The following is a 14,923-nucleotide window of genomic DNA, read 5'->3' on the forward strand; positions in this document are numbered from 1 at the left end:
TGGTACATTATATGTATCTATGAAACCTGGATTGTATCTATGAAAGGAATCGCAGGACCACATTGTCTGATACTAAAGTTGAGGTATATTTATTACAAATACATGGCCCTCAGGCTGAAAAGAACTAAAACATGATACGGGTAACAATAAGAAGACCTACTCGTGGAGACACCTTCTCTCATGTTCTCCCAGGCCCGGAACCCAGGAGACTAGAAGCCCCACCCCATAGCACTCCGCTATACTATTCTCACTGGTCACCTGTGATCAGGGATAGAGGGAGGAGAGGGAACAAAGGGAGAACAAATGATTGCACAACATAATGGAATTACGTTTCCCATTCATACTAATACTTAAGAATAACTATGATAATAATTATAATTATGATTAGAGCTGTGGCGGTCATGTTGTTAGCTGGTGACTGTCAAGCAAATAACTGCCGGTCTCTCTGTAATTTACCATTAATTAACATAAACACATTTAGCATCTCCTGGCTTCCACACATAGCCTACAAGCCACTGATGTAGACCTTTGGAACATCTAGGCCTTCATTTTAAAAAGTCTAATAAATTTAAAATTTAATATAGCCTACACCATCACAATAAATCCATTATTTATTTTAGACAGGTCTAAAGAAACATGATATGAAGAAAATGTAGTCTATTTCAGGAGAACAGAATAGCATACTCTGAGTTGTCCTTATTTACATTTTACATTTGAGTAATTTAGCAGACGCTCTTATCCAAAGCGACTTACAGTAGTGAGTGAATTATTTCAAATGTACTTTTTTCAAATGATTATTATTTTCATTTTTTTAAGGCCCTGATCTGGCTATGCCATATGGCTGTGGGCTACACTAGTTCATTTAGCAGACAAGATTTGCTTAGAATTACGTGGCATTATTTTATATTATTTTGTAGTATGAAGATTACAATACATAGCTGAATAAAATGGAAAGGATGTTTTCTCCAAACGATTTCTGAGGATGTGAACACAGTCGGCTTCTGTCTTGACAGGTTAACAAAGAAACAGGTCATCCTATACGCTTCATTTAGAGTTATTTATGCAATTTTAGTTGTGATACAAGCGTTAGGCTGTATGTTGTGATTTTTAACACATTCTAAGGCTGCACTCTAATGATGATTTGAAAAAAGTTGCATGTACGCTAAGGCATGAGCTCTGCTTAGTTGCTTGTGCAGGCTGCACACACTTCATCAGTCTCTCATTCACAATTTGACAAGCACTTGATAATATTCTCACCCATCAGCCTATTCTTAATTTAATCTGATCTTTGCATATAGGCTACTAATATATGTGTGGAATTATTTTGGATTAGAATGGTTTACAAAACAAAACATGTCATCCGTAGCCTACACTCGAATAGTGAATGAATGGAGGTTACGTGCAGTAACATTTTTAATGTGCAAGCATAGGTGGCGCATCCATAAGGATAGGGGAAGCTAAGCTTGTCCTAAAGTAAATTTAATGAAATAGCCAAAATTATATAGCCTAATTAAATTACTCCTGTCTATACAGAAATAAATAAATTCATTCAAAATGATTTGGCCACAGAGGATATTTAGCTTCTTAAAAAACAATAAGCTGCTGATTATTTTTAATCGCATTGCCTATAGTCGGAAGGAAAGGCACCGCGCACATTTTGGGCAGATTATTGTTGAGATGTGGCTGTCTGTGAAAAGTAGAGAGGCCAAGCCAGGCATATCACAATATTTAAGAAAAACAAATGCAGAAACCCAGCCTAAAATCCCAAACAGCAAGCATTGCAGATGTAGAAGCACAATGGCTAGGACAAACTCCCTAGAAAGGCAGGAACCTAGGAAGAAACCTAGAGAGGAACCAGGCTCTGAAGGGTGGCCAGTCCTCTTCTGGCTGTGCCGGATGGAGATTATAAGAGTACATGGCCATTAAGGCCAGATGTTCAAATGTTCATAGATGACCAGCAGGGTCCAATAATAATCACAGTGCTTGTAGAGGGTGCAACAGGTCAGCACCTCAGGAGTAAATGTCAGTTGGCTTTTCAAAGCCGAGCATTCAGAGGTCAAGACAGCAGGTGCAGGAGAGAGGGAGGGCGAGAGGGAGGGAGGGAGAGCGAGAGGGATAGGAAAACAGCAGGTCCAGGACAAGGTAGCACATCCTTTAATTTGGCCTATTAAAAAATATTCTACTAATGTGTCCAGTCCAGTGGTGACCCGTCATTCAGAACAGAGCCCCACCTGTTTAGCCTAGCTCAGTGCTTTCTGTGGTGGTGGGGCAGCCAGCAGAAAATACAGAGCATAGGGGTTGGTAATGTTATCTAGTTGCACCATGATTGGCTCAATGTTCTGTCACTCATGGGGACACTACGTCATCGCAGAATCTATGGGGAGAGCTCGGAAATTCAAGCCCCTTGGGTGCTGCCATAGATTTACATTAGAAGTGCCCATCCAAGAAGGCTCAAGGTCATTGGCCACAGATAAAAGGACGTCAAATCACATTATATCTATCGTAGCTTTGATTGGACTGATCATGTCAACATCATACTTTCAAAATCTTAGCTAGAAAGCTAGACAAGTAGTCATCATCATGAATCAAGTCGTCAATCTACTGGCAAATACTTTTCAAACCTTGTCATATGAAGAGAAATTATAGATAAAGTGCATTGGTTCTCATCGGCCATTGGAGATAAACACAACAAGTTGGAAGATGCAAATTCAACAATGAGTGGTTTGGGAGGAATCAGTAGCTAACTGCAAGCGTTGCAAAGCAATAACTAGCCTGTTATTCAGTGGAGTGGGTGTGTGGTCCAAGTCTGGGTTTAAGGGTCTCTTTGCCAAGCTTAAAAGGATAAACATTCATATGCAACACTATGGGCCAGAAAATGCTGAATACATTGGCCACACTGTCAATCCAGCATGACTTCTGCTATGTTCAAAACAACTGGAAACTCTGAACTGAGAAATCCCAGACTTCAGTGATTTCAAGACAACTGGGAACTCTGAAAAAAACGAGCTCCGACTGGTAAAATAAGTTTTGAACAGTCATCCAACTCGGAATTCCAAGTCGCCTCTTTCTAGACCTCCGACCTGAAGACCATCGGCGTCATGACTAAACCTTTCTGAGTTCCCAGTTGTCTTGAAAGCACCATAAAACCAGAGAATGCCAGACTTTGGTGACAAAGTTTGATGACAAAATATGCCCACAAGGACTGCTGCGCCACCTTCCAGTTCAAGTGATTACAGCACAACAAGGTGAGTCCAAAAATGTACTGTATGCTGCTGCATAAAATATGTAATTTGCCAGGGAGATATGCATACTGTAGTAAAAAAAGTAATACTAAAAGTAATACTAAGTGTATGTTGTGTAGTAAGCTGTTAGTAGCTCATGTGCCTCACCCTAATAATTTTGTCACTTTCCCCCTCATAACTTAGCCTACTGTTCTGACTTAGTGGTGCACATGTAGCCTATAGTCTGTTTTAGAGAAATGTCCTCATCAAATATTGTAAGAGCTTTCATTGCCCCTTTATTTATCCTACGTTTCTGACTTGGTGTACAGGGAGAATACTGTAAGCACAGCCCATGTTCTGAATTCTGTTGCTGTACATTTCAAAAGTGCTAAACAATAGTTATATTGACTATGTCCGTTTTAGCGCGCTCATTAATGTCTTAATCGAATTACGGATTGCGTCTTATCCGCTCATAATTCCGTTATGCCATAGTTTGAACATCTCAGATGTCAGTAGAAACCACATTTGTTTAAGCAAGTCACCCATATCAGCTAGATTTTTTAAAAAGGCAGTAAATGAAGCTGAATTAACTGTTTTGCTACCAGAGTGGAGGTAAGGATTCACTCCATGGTGCTGAAAAGAAAGCTTTTGCTGTTGGACAGCTTTGTGTAGGCCCTAACAGTTTGTGGGCACTGTTTGTTACCATCATAGTGCAATAGTGCATGTATTGTTTAGTGTTGTATAGTGTTGTGTAGTGGCATGCATCTAAAAACATTTTTTGGACTTTGCCCCACTAAGATGCTCCAGTCATAAATAAAGTGTAGTCGAATTGCATTAAATGTGTTTATAAAAGGCCACATTTTTCACATGCAAAGAAAAAATAAATGTATCTGATATAGCCTAGGCTTACTCTACACTGTACCCACTTAGCCATGCATTGAACTTAACAGTGATGGAGTTATATTATTAGCAACCCAGCATCACAGATTATTGTGAAATAGACACAAATTGCTTATTGGAAATTTGTGACAGGCACACAAAAAAGTATATTTTTTCGTGTGCAATAAACGATTTTGTATACAGTGCATTTCAATCACAGATAAAGACTAGGTTACTTAAGACAGAAATGATAGGAGGGAGATAGAAGGGAGGTTGGTTGGGAAGGATGGGTGGGCGTCTATCAACCCAAAGGTTGTGTGTTTGAATGTCATCATTGATAACTTTAGCATTTTCACTAATTAGCCACCTTGCAACTACTTAGCATGTTTCCTGTCCTTCATGAGATCACCAAATGAAACACACTCGTCATGACTGTTCCTTAAGTGTCCACGGACCATACCTGCATTCTCAAAAATATAAATATTGTTTCGTTTTCCCATTTTGGGGATTAGGAGTTTTGGACAAAGTGAAGCGCTTTGTTCTGGTAGACTCTCTCCCTCAGTACTGATTGGCAGTTTCTACCAGGTATTTATGACCTCCTGTAAAGTCATAAAACTTGTAGTGGGGAGAGTGAGAGAGGGGGGAAGCCACGATATACACCACCATAGGGCCACGTCGTGACAGTAGGCTATCTTACATGTCTGCAAATGCTATTATTCAAGTAATGCTTTATTATAAAGTGGAATTATCATGTTGAAAATGATCTCCCCCAAACTTGAAACTCACCTTCCACCTATTTAGGCCAGTTAGACTACACCACGTTTGGCTACGTTTGGAGTTATTTGGCCACATTAGTTATGATACAAACCTCATTGGAACATATAGGCCTAGGCTACATGAGGTGTGCGACTATGATTTGAAAAAGTCACAACAACCAAAAGTATTGCTCTGTTTCTTGTCTTACTGCAAACTCTGGTCATCATTCACAAGTGATAATACATCATTCACAAGTGATATATCATCACCCATCAGACTATTCTTAATTTAATCTTGTCTTTACATATACTAAATAATATATGTGTGAAATTAGTTTGGATTTAGAATGGACTGTTATCATGCACTTGTCAGAACAGGGGCAGGGGGAAAAATACATGTAACCTATGCACTTGAATAGTGAATGGAGGACGATTTTCCTGTGGTTTATTTTCATGCGAGCCAGGTAGGCGATACTCCTGTTGTAAAGAGAAGCAATGTTCTTCATATTAGGAAAGTTGAGAAATAAATATAGTAGGCCTAGCCTATAGAAGGGTGATGGGATCCTCATCTTTTTATTAGCGGCCATCACTCTGTTTTCTCACGCAATTGCATAGCCCAATGAAATGTTTTACAACATGAGTTCATGGGCTCTCATGAAGTGTTTGATTCGATTTTTTTATCACATTTGCATTGATGTCAGAGTGATTAAAGGGACAATAGAGTGCTGAGGAGCAGGCCATTAGTGACTAGCAGTTAGCAAGTTTGGTAAGCTACTAATGACCGAAAGAAGCATCTGAGCCTAGCTTTGGAGAAGCCTAGTTACCGTGACTAAATGGTCATGTGGAATTTGACTGCAGTCATGACTAGTGACCGCCAATGTGTGGCGGTAATATGGTCACCGTAACAGCCCTGATTATGATATGGGCCAGTATAGAATGGAGGATGAACATAAACATTCATACATCCACTCTCATACTCAGCCCCGCTTCTAGATAGAGATGGCAGGCACCCCATGAAGGCCTCCCTTCACATGCCCATCTATTATTTAATAAAGGGCCACAGCCAATCAAACCTGCCTTAGATAAGATCACACGATGACTTGTGTAAAGACCGTTAAGCTACTACTGCCTATGTACGTAAACCATAATCTTCTGTCTATGAGAGGCTTAAAGCTGCAACATGTAACCTTTTGGGTGACCTGACCACATAGAAATGTGAGTTATAGATCTGTCATTCTAATTGAACGCAAGTCTATGTGGGCTATTTCTATGCTTCCCGCTCTTAAGTTTCGTTTTTGCATCTTTTACTTTTGGTTTTGTACACCAGCTTCAAGTAGCTAAAAATACAATATTTTTGGTTATTGAAAATATATTTCACAGTGGTTTAGATGGTGCAATGATTCTCTACACTGCTTGTTTTGTCACATAAACTGAAATTAGGCTAACTATTCGATTTGAGCAACCTTTAAGGTACGCCAAACCCTTCCATTTAATTTGACCTTGGAGAAAAATCATATATTATGTACTGCTAAGTCAGGCATTTAAAAGAAACTTATTCACAATCAGGCCATGTAAATGCTGCAGTGGGGGAATTTTGGTGTCACACTGCTGGAGAATCTGCTCAGCATAGCAAAGTTCCAGTCAGTGTTCCCTCTGTATGAAACAAAGCACAGTTTACAGAGCTGGCCCTGTGCTACCCCCTTATCTGCCTTAATTACCTCCTGGATTTTAGGTGCACCTTGCAGTTTAGTGGAAACTGTGCCCATAATGACTCTAATTAGCACTATCTTTCGACTTCATTAAATCCATTTCCACACTTAATGCATATTCAGTAGCTTTGCGAATCAGCATCTTCACTTCTTTAAAGAGCCTCTGAGGTGGTTGATGCGGTATATTTGCACGTGACTTAGTCCAACTAATACTGAATAGTGAATACAAGTTAGGAGTTAAGTTTACAAAACTGGAAATATTCTAAAGTCACATGAGCGAGATTGGCTTTTATATTGGCTGCAACTGCATCCTATTATAGTGGGATACAGTCAATGGCATGACCAAGGCATTAATGGCGGACAGGCACTCTGCAGGGCTGTCCTTTGAGATATAACCGCTCGAAGCTACACTGAACAAAAATATAAACAAAAATATTAGCAAAGGAGAAATGCTCACTGTCAGGGATGTAAAAAAACACGTTTGTGCACAAAATTTGAGAGAAATAAGCTTTTTGTGCTTTCATTTCAGCTCAAGAAACATGTGACCAACACTTTACATGTTGCGTTTTATATTTTTGTTCAGTATAATTTGGCCCTGTTTACAGAGCGTCCCATTGTACTGAACATAATGTTACCCTTCCGCACTCCTCTGCAAATGGAGGTGATAATCGCTATCATCAAGGTCTCATTTTCTGATGTTCAGACATTAGTAATGACGCCTGCACGGGGTGGTAGGAGTGATTCAATCACCAGTGCCAGGAGAGGAGGTGAAGCATTGAATTTCTCAGACCTGAGCTGAGCTCTCCCTTTTTGGGGCAGATGATGCCTCTTTAAGTGCCGAACATGCTGGCTTCAGCCCAAAGATTAACATCCACAACCAGAGGGCTTCGAGTTTGACACCCGCTGTTCACTTCCATATCTACATCTTGCTACCTGGGATTACTGGTCATCATTCATTTATGGCAATAATTCAGATCCGTACTCCTTTGTGTATCATAATTCTGTATTCCAGAGTGTGCGAGATGGGCAATGCTGAGTAGTTAACCCAGAGCCTCCAGTGTTGCCTTGAGATGTCTTTTCCCTTTTGTGATCTAAGAGTTCGCCCTTTCCTCTCTGTCTTCAGCTTCCTCAAATCGTTCTGGGGAACATGAACAAGGCTCACCTTTAAGCAATTACTGTAGCTTAGTGTTAAGACGGAGACAGTTAGCAGACACATTCGTAGCTAGCAGTAAGTAGGTCTAGGCCCACTCTTGGGGCTTTCAGCTCATGTTTCAGGCTGACTACTAAGAAGCCAGTGTTATATTGGGTTCCTCCGTCAGTGATGAATGCATCCATCTGCAATCACAGATTCAGCCTACACAATGCGTTGTACAGAAATCTATTCTGTACCGCTCTGTGTTCTTTAAGTGCCGTCTTATTCATTAGCCCAGTCACTGTCATTATGAGAACACCTCAGCCAGCAGGACCACACATTGATCTCACCTGGGGAGGTGGGGATGGATGATGGTAATAACACACGGAGCCTAACATAATGGTTCAGGAGCAGAGGGTAGCCTTTTAATTAAAGGAGGAGGATATGGGTTTTGGGAAACGGCTAGACTCGTGATAAAGAAAAAGACACGCAGCAACAGTACTTTGATGAGTCTGCAATCGATACAGAACTTTGACGTTGATTTGTTTCACTCATGTCAGTGCATTTCGTTTGCGTTCTATTTGAAACAGAACACATACGCCTAAATCAGTTCATCTCTCCCTCTCTTTTTGGAAGAGAATCCTGCAAGAATGCTGAGTAAGCTCATTCCAAAGCCCTTGGCTCTACTAAATGGCTGTAGGGTCCTTGCTGCAGGAGCTGACGGTGCTGAGCCGTGCCTGGCTGCGTGAGAGAGATAAAATTGATGGAGGCTATATGGGAGGTAGTCCTGGGTTCCTCTCAGGTCAAATGGAGGGAAGAATCCATTATGGAATGATGACACCACGTCACGGTTCTCTGCCAAAGCCATCTCACCCGCTGAGACCATGGGACCACAGACCGCTCTCTCCCTCTCTCTCACTCTCTATCCATCCATCTCTCTCTCACTCCCTCTTTATCTCTCCCTCTATCTCTCTCTTCACATGTGGCTGGCTAGATTGCCACGCTAACACCAGATAGGCCCAGAACTTTTAGCTTTCTCCCCTAATCATTTGTCAAAACAATTATGGAAATGAATTCTGACTCAGCCCCTCATCGCTTGTGAGGAACTTCACAAGCTGGGGTCCTTTCATTCCCCTAAAATGCATTTCAACGAGGACATTATTATTTTATCTAGAGGATGGATATGATTAGGCCTAAGGTCTATAATGTGTATTGAGCTGAGATACTGCTGCATAGGCCTCTTATCTCCTTTGAGACACGAGAATGTGATTGAAAGATTGCAGGGGAGGTTACAATGGGAAGCCAGGAATCCCTGGTGGTTTTGTATTTTCTTGAATAAACCTTTGATAAAAATGTTGTCCTACCCGGTTGGGTACAATGTGTTGCATTTACTATCATTTGATGAAGAGCTGTAACACACCATCTTAAGAGTGATAACAAAAGAAGTCTGTTTCAACATATTATAAACATTTTTGCATATCAAAAACACTGGCAAGTTGGCGACACATTTAAGAACTTCACAATCCTTCCCACGTTTTCACCCTGGTGTACAAAATATGGATCTCAGAAAAGGGCATTTTATTTTTAGTTTCTTTTCTATCTTATTGTGATGACAGGCTTTTGTACTAAGTAAACAAGGATTATTCAACTGTTCAGCATGATGAATTATTGGATGTGTGTATCTGGTGAGAAAACAAATAGCCTTATTCCGTAGGGCAGCAGCCCGGAGCAAACACCCTGGATCAGTAGGGGGAGGATTAGATTAGGGGACATTTCTCATGGCTCTTAAACTGTAAATGTAAAACTCATTTTCTCCCAAAATCACTTTGTAGTCAGATTATCCGGGCTTTCAGTTGGAAGTAATTTTGGGGGAGTAAAGGTCAGCCAGTCACTCCACTGTCAATCATGCGTCTCATAAGTGTTTTATGACAGCTGTCAGACAGTTAATGTAATGATAAACCTTTATTTTCAGGGCAATGCCATCATATCATCGTACAAAGCTTGAACTTTCTTGCTGATGTACATTAAGGCTACTTTTATCGCCTGATCCGGAGATGCCTGCTAACACGTCACCATACATGTTTTTGCTGAGGGACATCTCCAAGCACCCGTTCAAAGCCATTGGATATGCGTTTGTTCTACCCTGTCTCCCATTCTAATTTTCTTCCTGCCTCCCCAGGTGATCTACGCCCTCAACACCAAGAACGACGAGCACGAGGCGGCCATCCAGATACTGAAAGAGGCGCACGAGGAGGAGGTGCAGCAGATCCTGTCGGAGACGCGGGAGAAGATCATGCAGTACAAGGGCAAGATCAGTGACGAGATGGACCTGAAGCAGCGCATCCAGTCCATGGAGGAGTCCATGGAGCTGCATGAGCGCATGAAGCGCCAGGCCCTCGCCGAGTTTGAGACCTACCGGCAGCGCGTGGAGGACATGCAGCTGTGCACCGAGGCGCAGCACACACAGCGTGTTGTCACCATGTCCCGCGAGGTGGAGGAGATGCGGCGCTCGTTCGAGGAGAAACTGCGCTTCTTCGGCACAGCACAGGCCCAGTTTGAGCAGGAGAAGAAGCTGGTGCTGGAAGAGCTGAAGGCCAACCATCGGCAGGAGGTGTCGGAGCTGCTCCGCAGCCACCAGAGCCAGAACCAGAACCACAGCAAGGACCAGGAGAAACTGGGCCAGCTGCACAAGGCAGAGGTGGAGTCCCTGTCGGAGCGCATGGAGGAGGTGAAGGGGGACAAGAAGAGGCTGGTGGAGGAGTATGAGGCCAAGCTCAACAAGGCCCAGGCCTTCTACGAGCGCGAGCTGGAGGCCATGAAGCGCACGCAGCAGCTCACCGCAGACAACCTGCAGGCCTGGAAGAAGACTGAGGCGGAGCTGCGGAGGGAGTTCCACATGCAGGAGGCAGCGCTGCAGAAGACCCTGGGGAAGCTGCGCACCGAGCTGCAGAGGGTGCAGGAGGAGGCGCGGGAACACAGGGAGAAGTCCCACAAGTTGCAGGCCTCGCTCACTGCAACCGAGAGCAACATCAAGGTGAGATACCCCTCTGTGGCTTAAATGTCCCAATGAAAGGCCCCAAAGCTATTAGTCTTAAAACCTGTTATGGCATTCAGCTGAAAAGGTGGCACAGGGAATTCAAAAATATTCTTTAGAAATATTTAACTTTCACACATTAACAAGTCCAATACCTCAAATGAAAGATAAACATCTTGTTCATCTACCCATCATGTCCGATTTTTAAAATGTTTTACAGCGAAAACACAACATATATTTATGTTAGACCACCACCAAATCAAAGGGAAAACGCAGCCATTTTTTCCAGCCAAAGATAGTCACAAAAGCAGGATTAGAGATAAAATGAATCACTAACCTTTTGAAAATCTTCATCAGATGACACTCATATAACATGTTACACAATACATTTATGTTTTGTTCGATAATATGCATATTTATATCCACAAATCTCGGTTTACATTGACGCCATGTTCAGAAATGCCTCCAAAATATCCGGAGGAATTATAGAAAGCTACGCCAGATAACAGAAATACTCATCATAAACTTTGACTAAAGATACATGTTCTACATATAATTAAAGATACACTGGTTCTTAATGCAACCCCTGTGTCAGATTTTTTTTTTAAACGTTACGGAAAAAGCCTAACATTGCAATAATCTGAGACGGCGCTCAGACGTAAGTATTTCTCCGCCATGTTGGAGTCAACAGAAATACGAAATTACAACATAAATATTCCCTTACCTTTGATGATCTTTCATCATCAGAATGTAGTGCAAGGAGTCCTAGTTCCACAATAAATCGTTGTTTTGTACCATAATGTCCAATACTAGTGTACAAGTAGCTGCATTTGCTATCACTTTCAGCTCACGTGCCCAAAAACTGACTGCTGGTCCAGGATAACTCGCACGAAAACATCCAAAAGATATATTCCAAGTTGAATAAACTGGTCAAACTAAGTAGAGAATCAATCTTCAGGATGTTATTATCATATATATCCAATAACGCTCCAACCGGATCATACGTTTTCAGCTGGAGCCAAATGGAACGAAGGTAGCACGGTAGCACCCACAGAGAAATGCGCCACAGGAAAATGGCATTCTGTTGGGACACTGACTATTTCCCCTCCCATTCAGTCAAAGTTCACAGCAAATGCTCCAATCCACTTTCTACTGAATGAGGACATCTAGTGGAAGGCGTAGGAAGTGCTACCAGATCCATATCTTGTTGGGAAAGGAGGGGGCGATGACGTCAAATTTGCCCCACATTCAGAATTTCACTTCTTGTTTGGAAGATTGCCTGCCCTATGAGTTCTGTTATACTCACAGACATAATTCAAACAGTGTAAGAAACTTCAGAGTGTTTTCTATCCAATAGTAATAATAATATGCATATATTAGCAATCTAGGACAGAGTAGGATACAGTTCACTATGGGCACGCAATTCATCCAAAGTGAAAATACTGCCCCCTATCCTCAACAAGTTAAAGAGATACACATGTCCACTTCATAGTAGAAGATATGTAGCTAGCGTTGATGTTGTATTATTACGGTAATCTTTCGTTTAGCCCAGAAAGCATTTAATACAGGTAACTGCCAAAATAAAGGACACACCAACATAGTGTCTTTATTGGACATTGGGCCACCACAAGCTGCCAGAACAGCTTCAATGCGCCTTGGCATAGAGTCTACAAGTGTCTGAAACTCTGTTGGAGGGATTCGACTCCATTCTTCCACAAGAAATTCCATCATCTGGTGTTTTCTTGATGGCGGTGGAAAACGCTGTCTCAGGCGCCGCACCAGAATGTCCTATAAGTATTCGGTTAAGTTGAGCTCTGTTGACTGAGACACACACGCTCTTTAAACCCCCTATGCTCCTATGAAACCCCTCTTTCAAAGTCACTGAGATCTCTTCTAGCCATGGTAGCCAAAATAATGGGCAACTTTCTACACTTGACCCTAAGCATGATGTGATTTTAATTGCTTAATTCATACAGGAAGTGTTTCCTTTATTTTGGCAATTACCTGAGTGATAATCCTGAAAATCCCAGTATGATTTAATTGTAATTTAATAATACTGGTTACTATAGATATTCCCTTTCAGTAAACCAAAGACCTAGTCCCCGTAACATGTATTGGTGGGTCTAGCTAGCTAATTTATCAGACTGTGTTATATGGCTAGCTCCCAGGAGCCCATCCAGTCAGTTTAGTATGAGATGGGTGCCTACTGCTTATCAGGAAGGAAGGTGTGACACAATGATATCAGCCATGCCACCACAATTGCATTTTTCATTAAGAGAAACAAAACAAACTGAGAGAGCGATTAAAGCATGTCCTCTTTCCCTAAACAGCTCATTACACACACACCTGCACATCAGGGAAATATCACACCCCACGGACCAATCAGAATAGGAAATCATACCATACTAGACAATCAAAATACATCCCCCTGTTTCACTCACTTCCAGATGTTTATTTCACTGTAGCTACATGTTGTGTCCCTCTACAAAGAATGCAGATGTAATTTAGGCCTAGTGAATGGCAGACAATTTGGAGAAAGAAAGCCGGGCTGTAAAAGTAGTCTACATTTGGCTCTTAAGATACTCCATCTTATCATCAAATAGATTTTGGGCAAGACTTCTGTGGTTAACACCCAGATATTCCGTTAGTGAAATAGATTCTTGCTTGAGGAAATGTAGTCCCTTAATCTATTCATTTAAAGGACATCAACTCCTCCATACAGATTTTTCAGATTTAAAAAAAAAAATCTGCCAAACGAGTCAAGATATTTATTAGAACACCACTTGCAAATGGGCTTTATTCCCATGGGAAATGTAAAGCTAAGTGCCTATTTCATGGCCAATCCGATGTATTATTTCATAAGTAACGAGTCCTTGAGAGCAGTAGACAACATGCATTATGCTGTAAACGCTGTCCAATTAAGAATGAAAAGTGGTTATTCTCTCTACATCTTTACAGAGAGTGAAAATGCAGGAATTAAAAAAGAGAGTGAAGGAGAAAGAAAGAGAGAAAGTTAAGTGATAATTAGAGAGAATGAGTGAGTGAGTCATATATACTGTATCATTGTTTAGGGAGAGTGAATGAACACAGTGAGTTGGCCCTGTGCTACAGTAGGTGTGTCTGTGCCTCGGTAGTGTAAGCTAACCTGTGCTCTGTGTCTGTGCTCCAGGACTTGAGCAAACAGCTGGACGAGGTGACGCAGGATGCCGAGATCGTGGAGATCCGACAGAAGGAGGCTGAGTGCGAGCTGGAGGCCACCAGAGATCGTGTGCAGCAGCAGGCCACAGAGATCCTCCTCAAAGCCAGTGAGTTAGCATGCCACCCTCCTCCCCACCTCCTCTCTATTAAAGTTCTTAACCCTAGCGGTAAAGGCTGCACTCTCCTTCTCTTCCTCTCGTCTCTCTTTCCCCCCCCTCCTACCTCTGTTACTGGCAGTATACATCCTACTGCACTCTCTCCCTCCTCCTCTTTTATTTTCATCCTCCTACTGACAGACTATGCACCTGCTTCTCCTCCTTCATGCTCGCATACAAAGCTCTCCCTGGCCCTCCATTTGGCATATCTGACCATAATTCTATCTTCCTGATTCCTGCTTAGAGGCAAAAATTAATGCAGGAAGCACCAGTGACTAGATCAATAAAAAAGTGGTCAGATGAAGCAGATGCTAAGCTACAGGACTGTTTTGCTAGCACAGACTGGAATATGTTCCGGGATTCCTCCGATGGCATTGAGGAATACACCACATCAGTCATTGGCTTCATCAATAAGTGCATCGACGACGTCGTCCCCACAGTGACTGTACATACATACCCCAACCAGAAGCCGTGGATTACAGGCAACATCCGCACTGAGCTAAAGGCTAGAGCTGCCGCTTTCAAGGAGCTGGACTCCAACCCGGAAGCTTATAAGAAATCCCGCTATGCCCTCCGATGAACCATCAAACAGGCAAAGTGTCAATACTACAGGACTAAGATTGAATCGTACTAGACGGGCTCTGACGCTCATTGGATGTGGCAGCCGAGAGCTGCCCAGTGCGTACGAGCCTACCAGACGAGCTAAACTACTTTTATGCTCGCTTCGAGGCAAATAACACTGAAACATTCATGAGAGCACCAGCTGTTCTGGAAGACTGTGATCACACTCTCCGCAGCCGATGTAAGTAAGACCCTTAAACAGGTCAACATTCACAAGGC

The 14,923-nt window shown here is 42.2% G+C and overlaps 1 protein-coding gene across 4 annotated transcripts in view; it reads left to right on the plus strand.

Moving 5' to 3' along the window:
- The window catches only part of fam184ab (family with sequence similarity 184 member Ab), a 146,285-nt gene that overhangs the window by 63,126 nt on the left and 68,236 nt on the right, over positions 1-14,923 (plus strand). For all 4 annotated transcript variants that reach the window (XM_042300709.1, XM_042300711.1, XM_042300710.1 and 1 more), the window contains exons 3-4: positions 9,876-10,730; positions 13,900-14,035. In XM_042300709.1, the coding sequence (XP_042156643.1) occupies positions 9,876-10,730; positions 13,900-14,035 (991 nt within the window). The remainder of the gene's footprint in view (positions 1-9,875; positions 10,731-13,899; positions 14,036-14,923) is intronic.

Source organism: Oncorhynchus tshawytscha, linkage group LG18, assembly GCF_018296145.1.
Source record: "Oncorhynchus tshawytscha isolate Ot180627B linkage group LG18, Otsh_v2.0, whole genome shotgun sequence".
Taxonomy (NCBI): domain Eukaryota; kingdom Metazoa; phylum Chordata; class Actinopteri; order Salmoniformes; family Salmonidae; genus Oncorhynchus; species Oncorhynchus tshawytscha.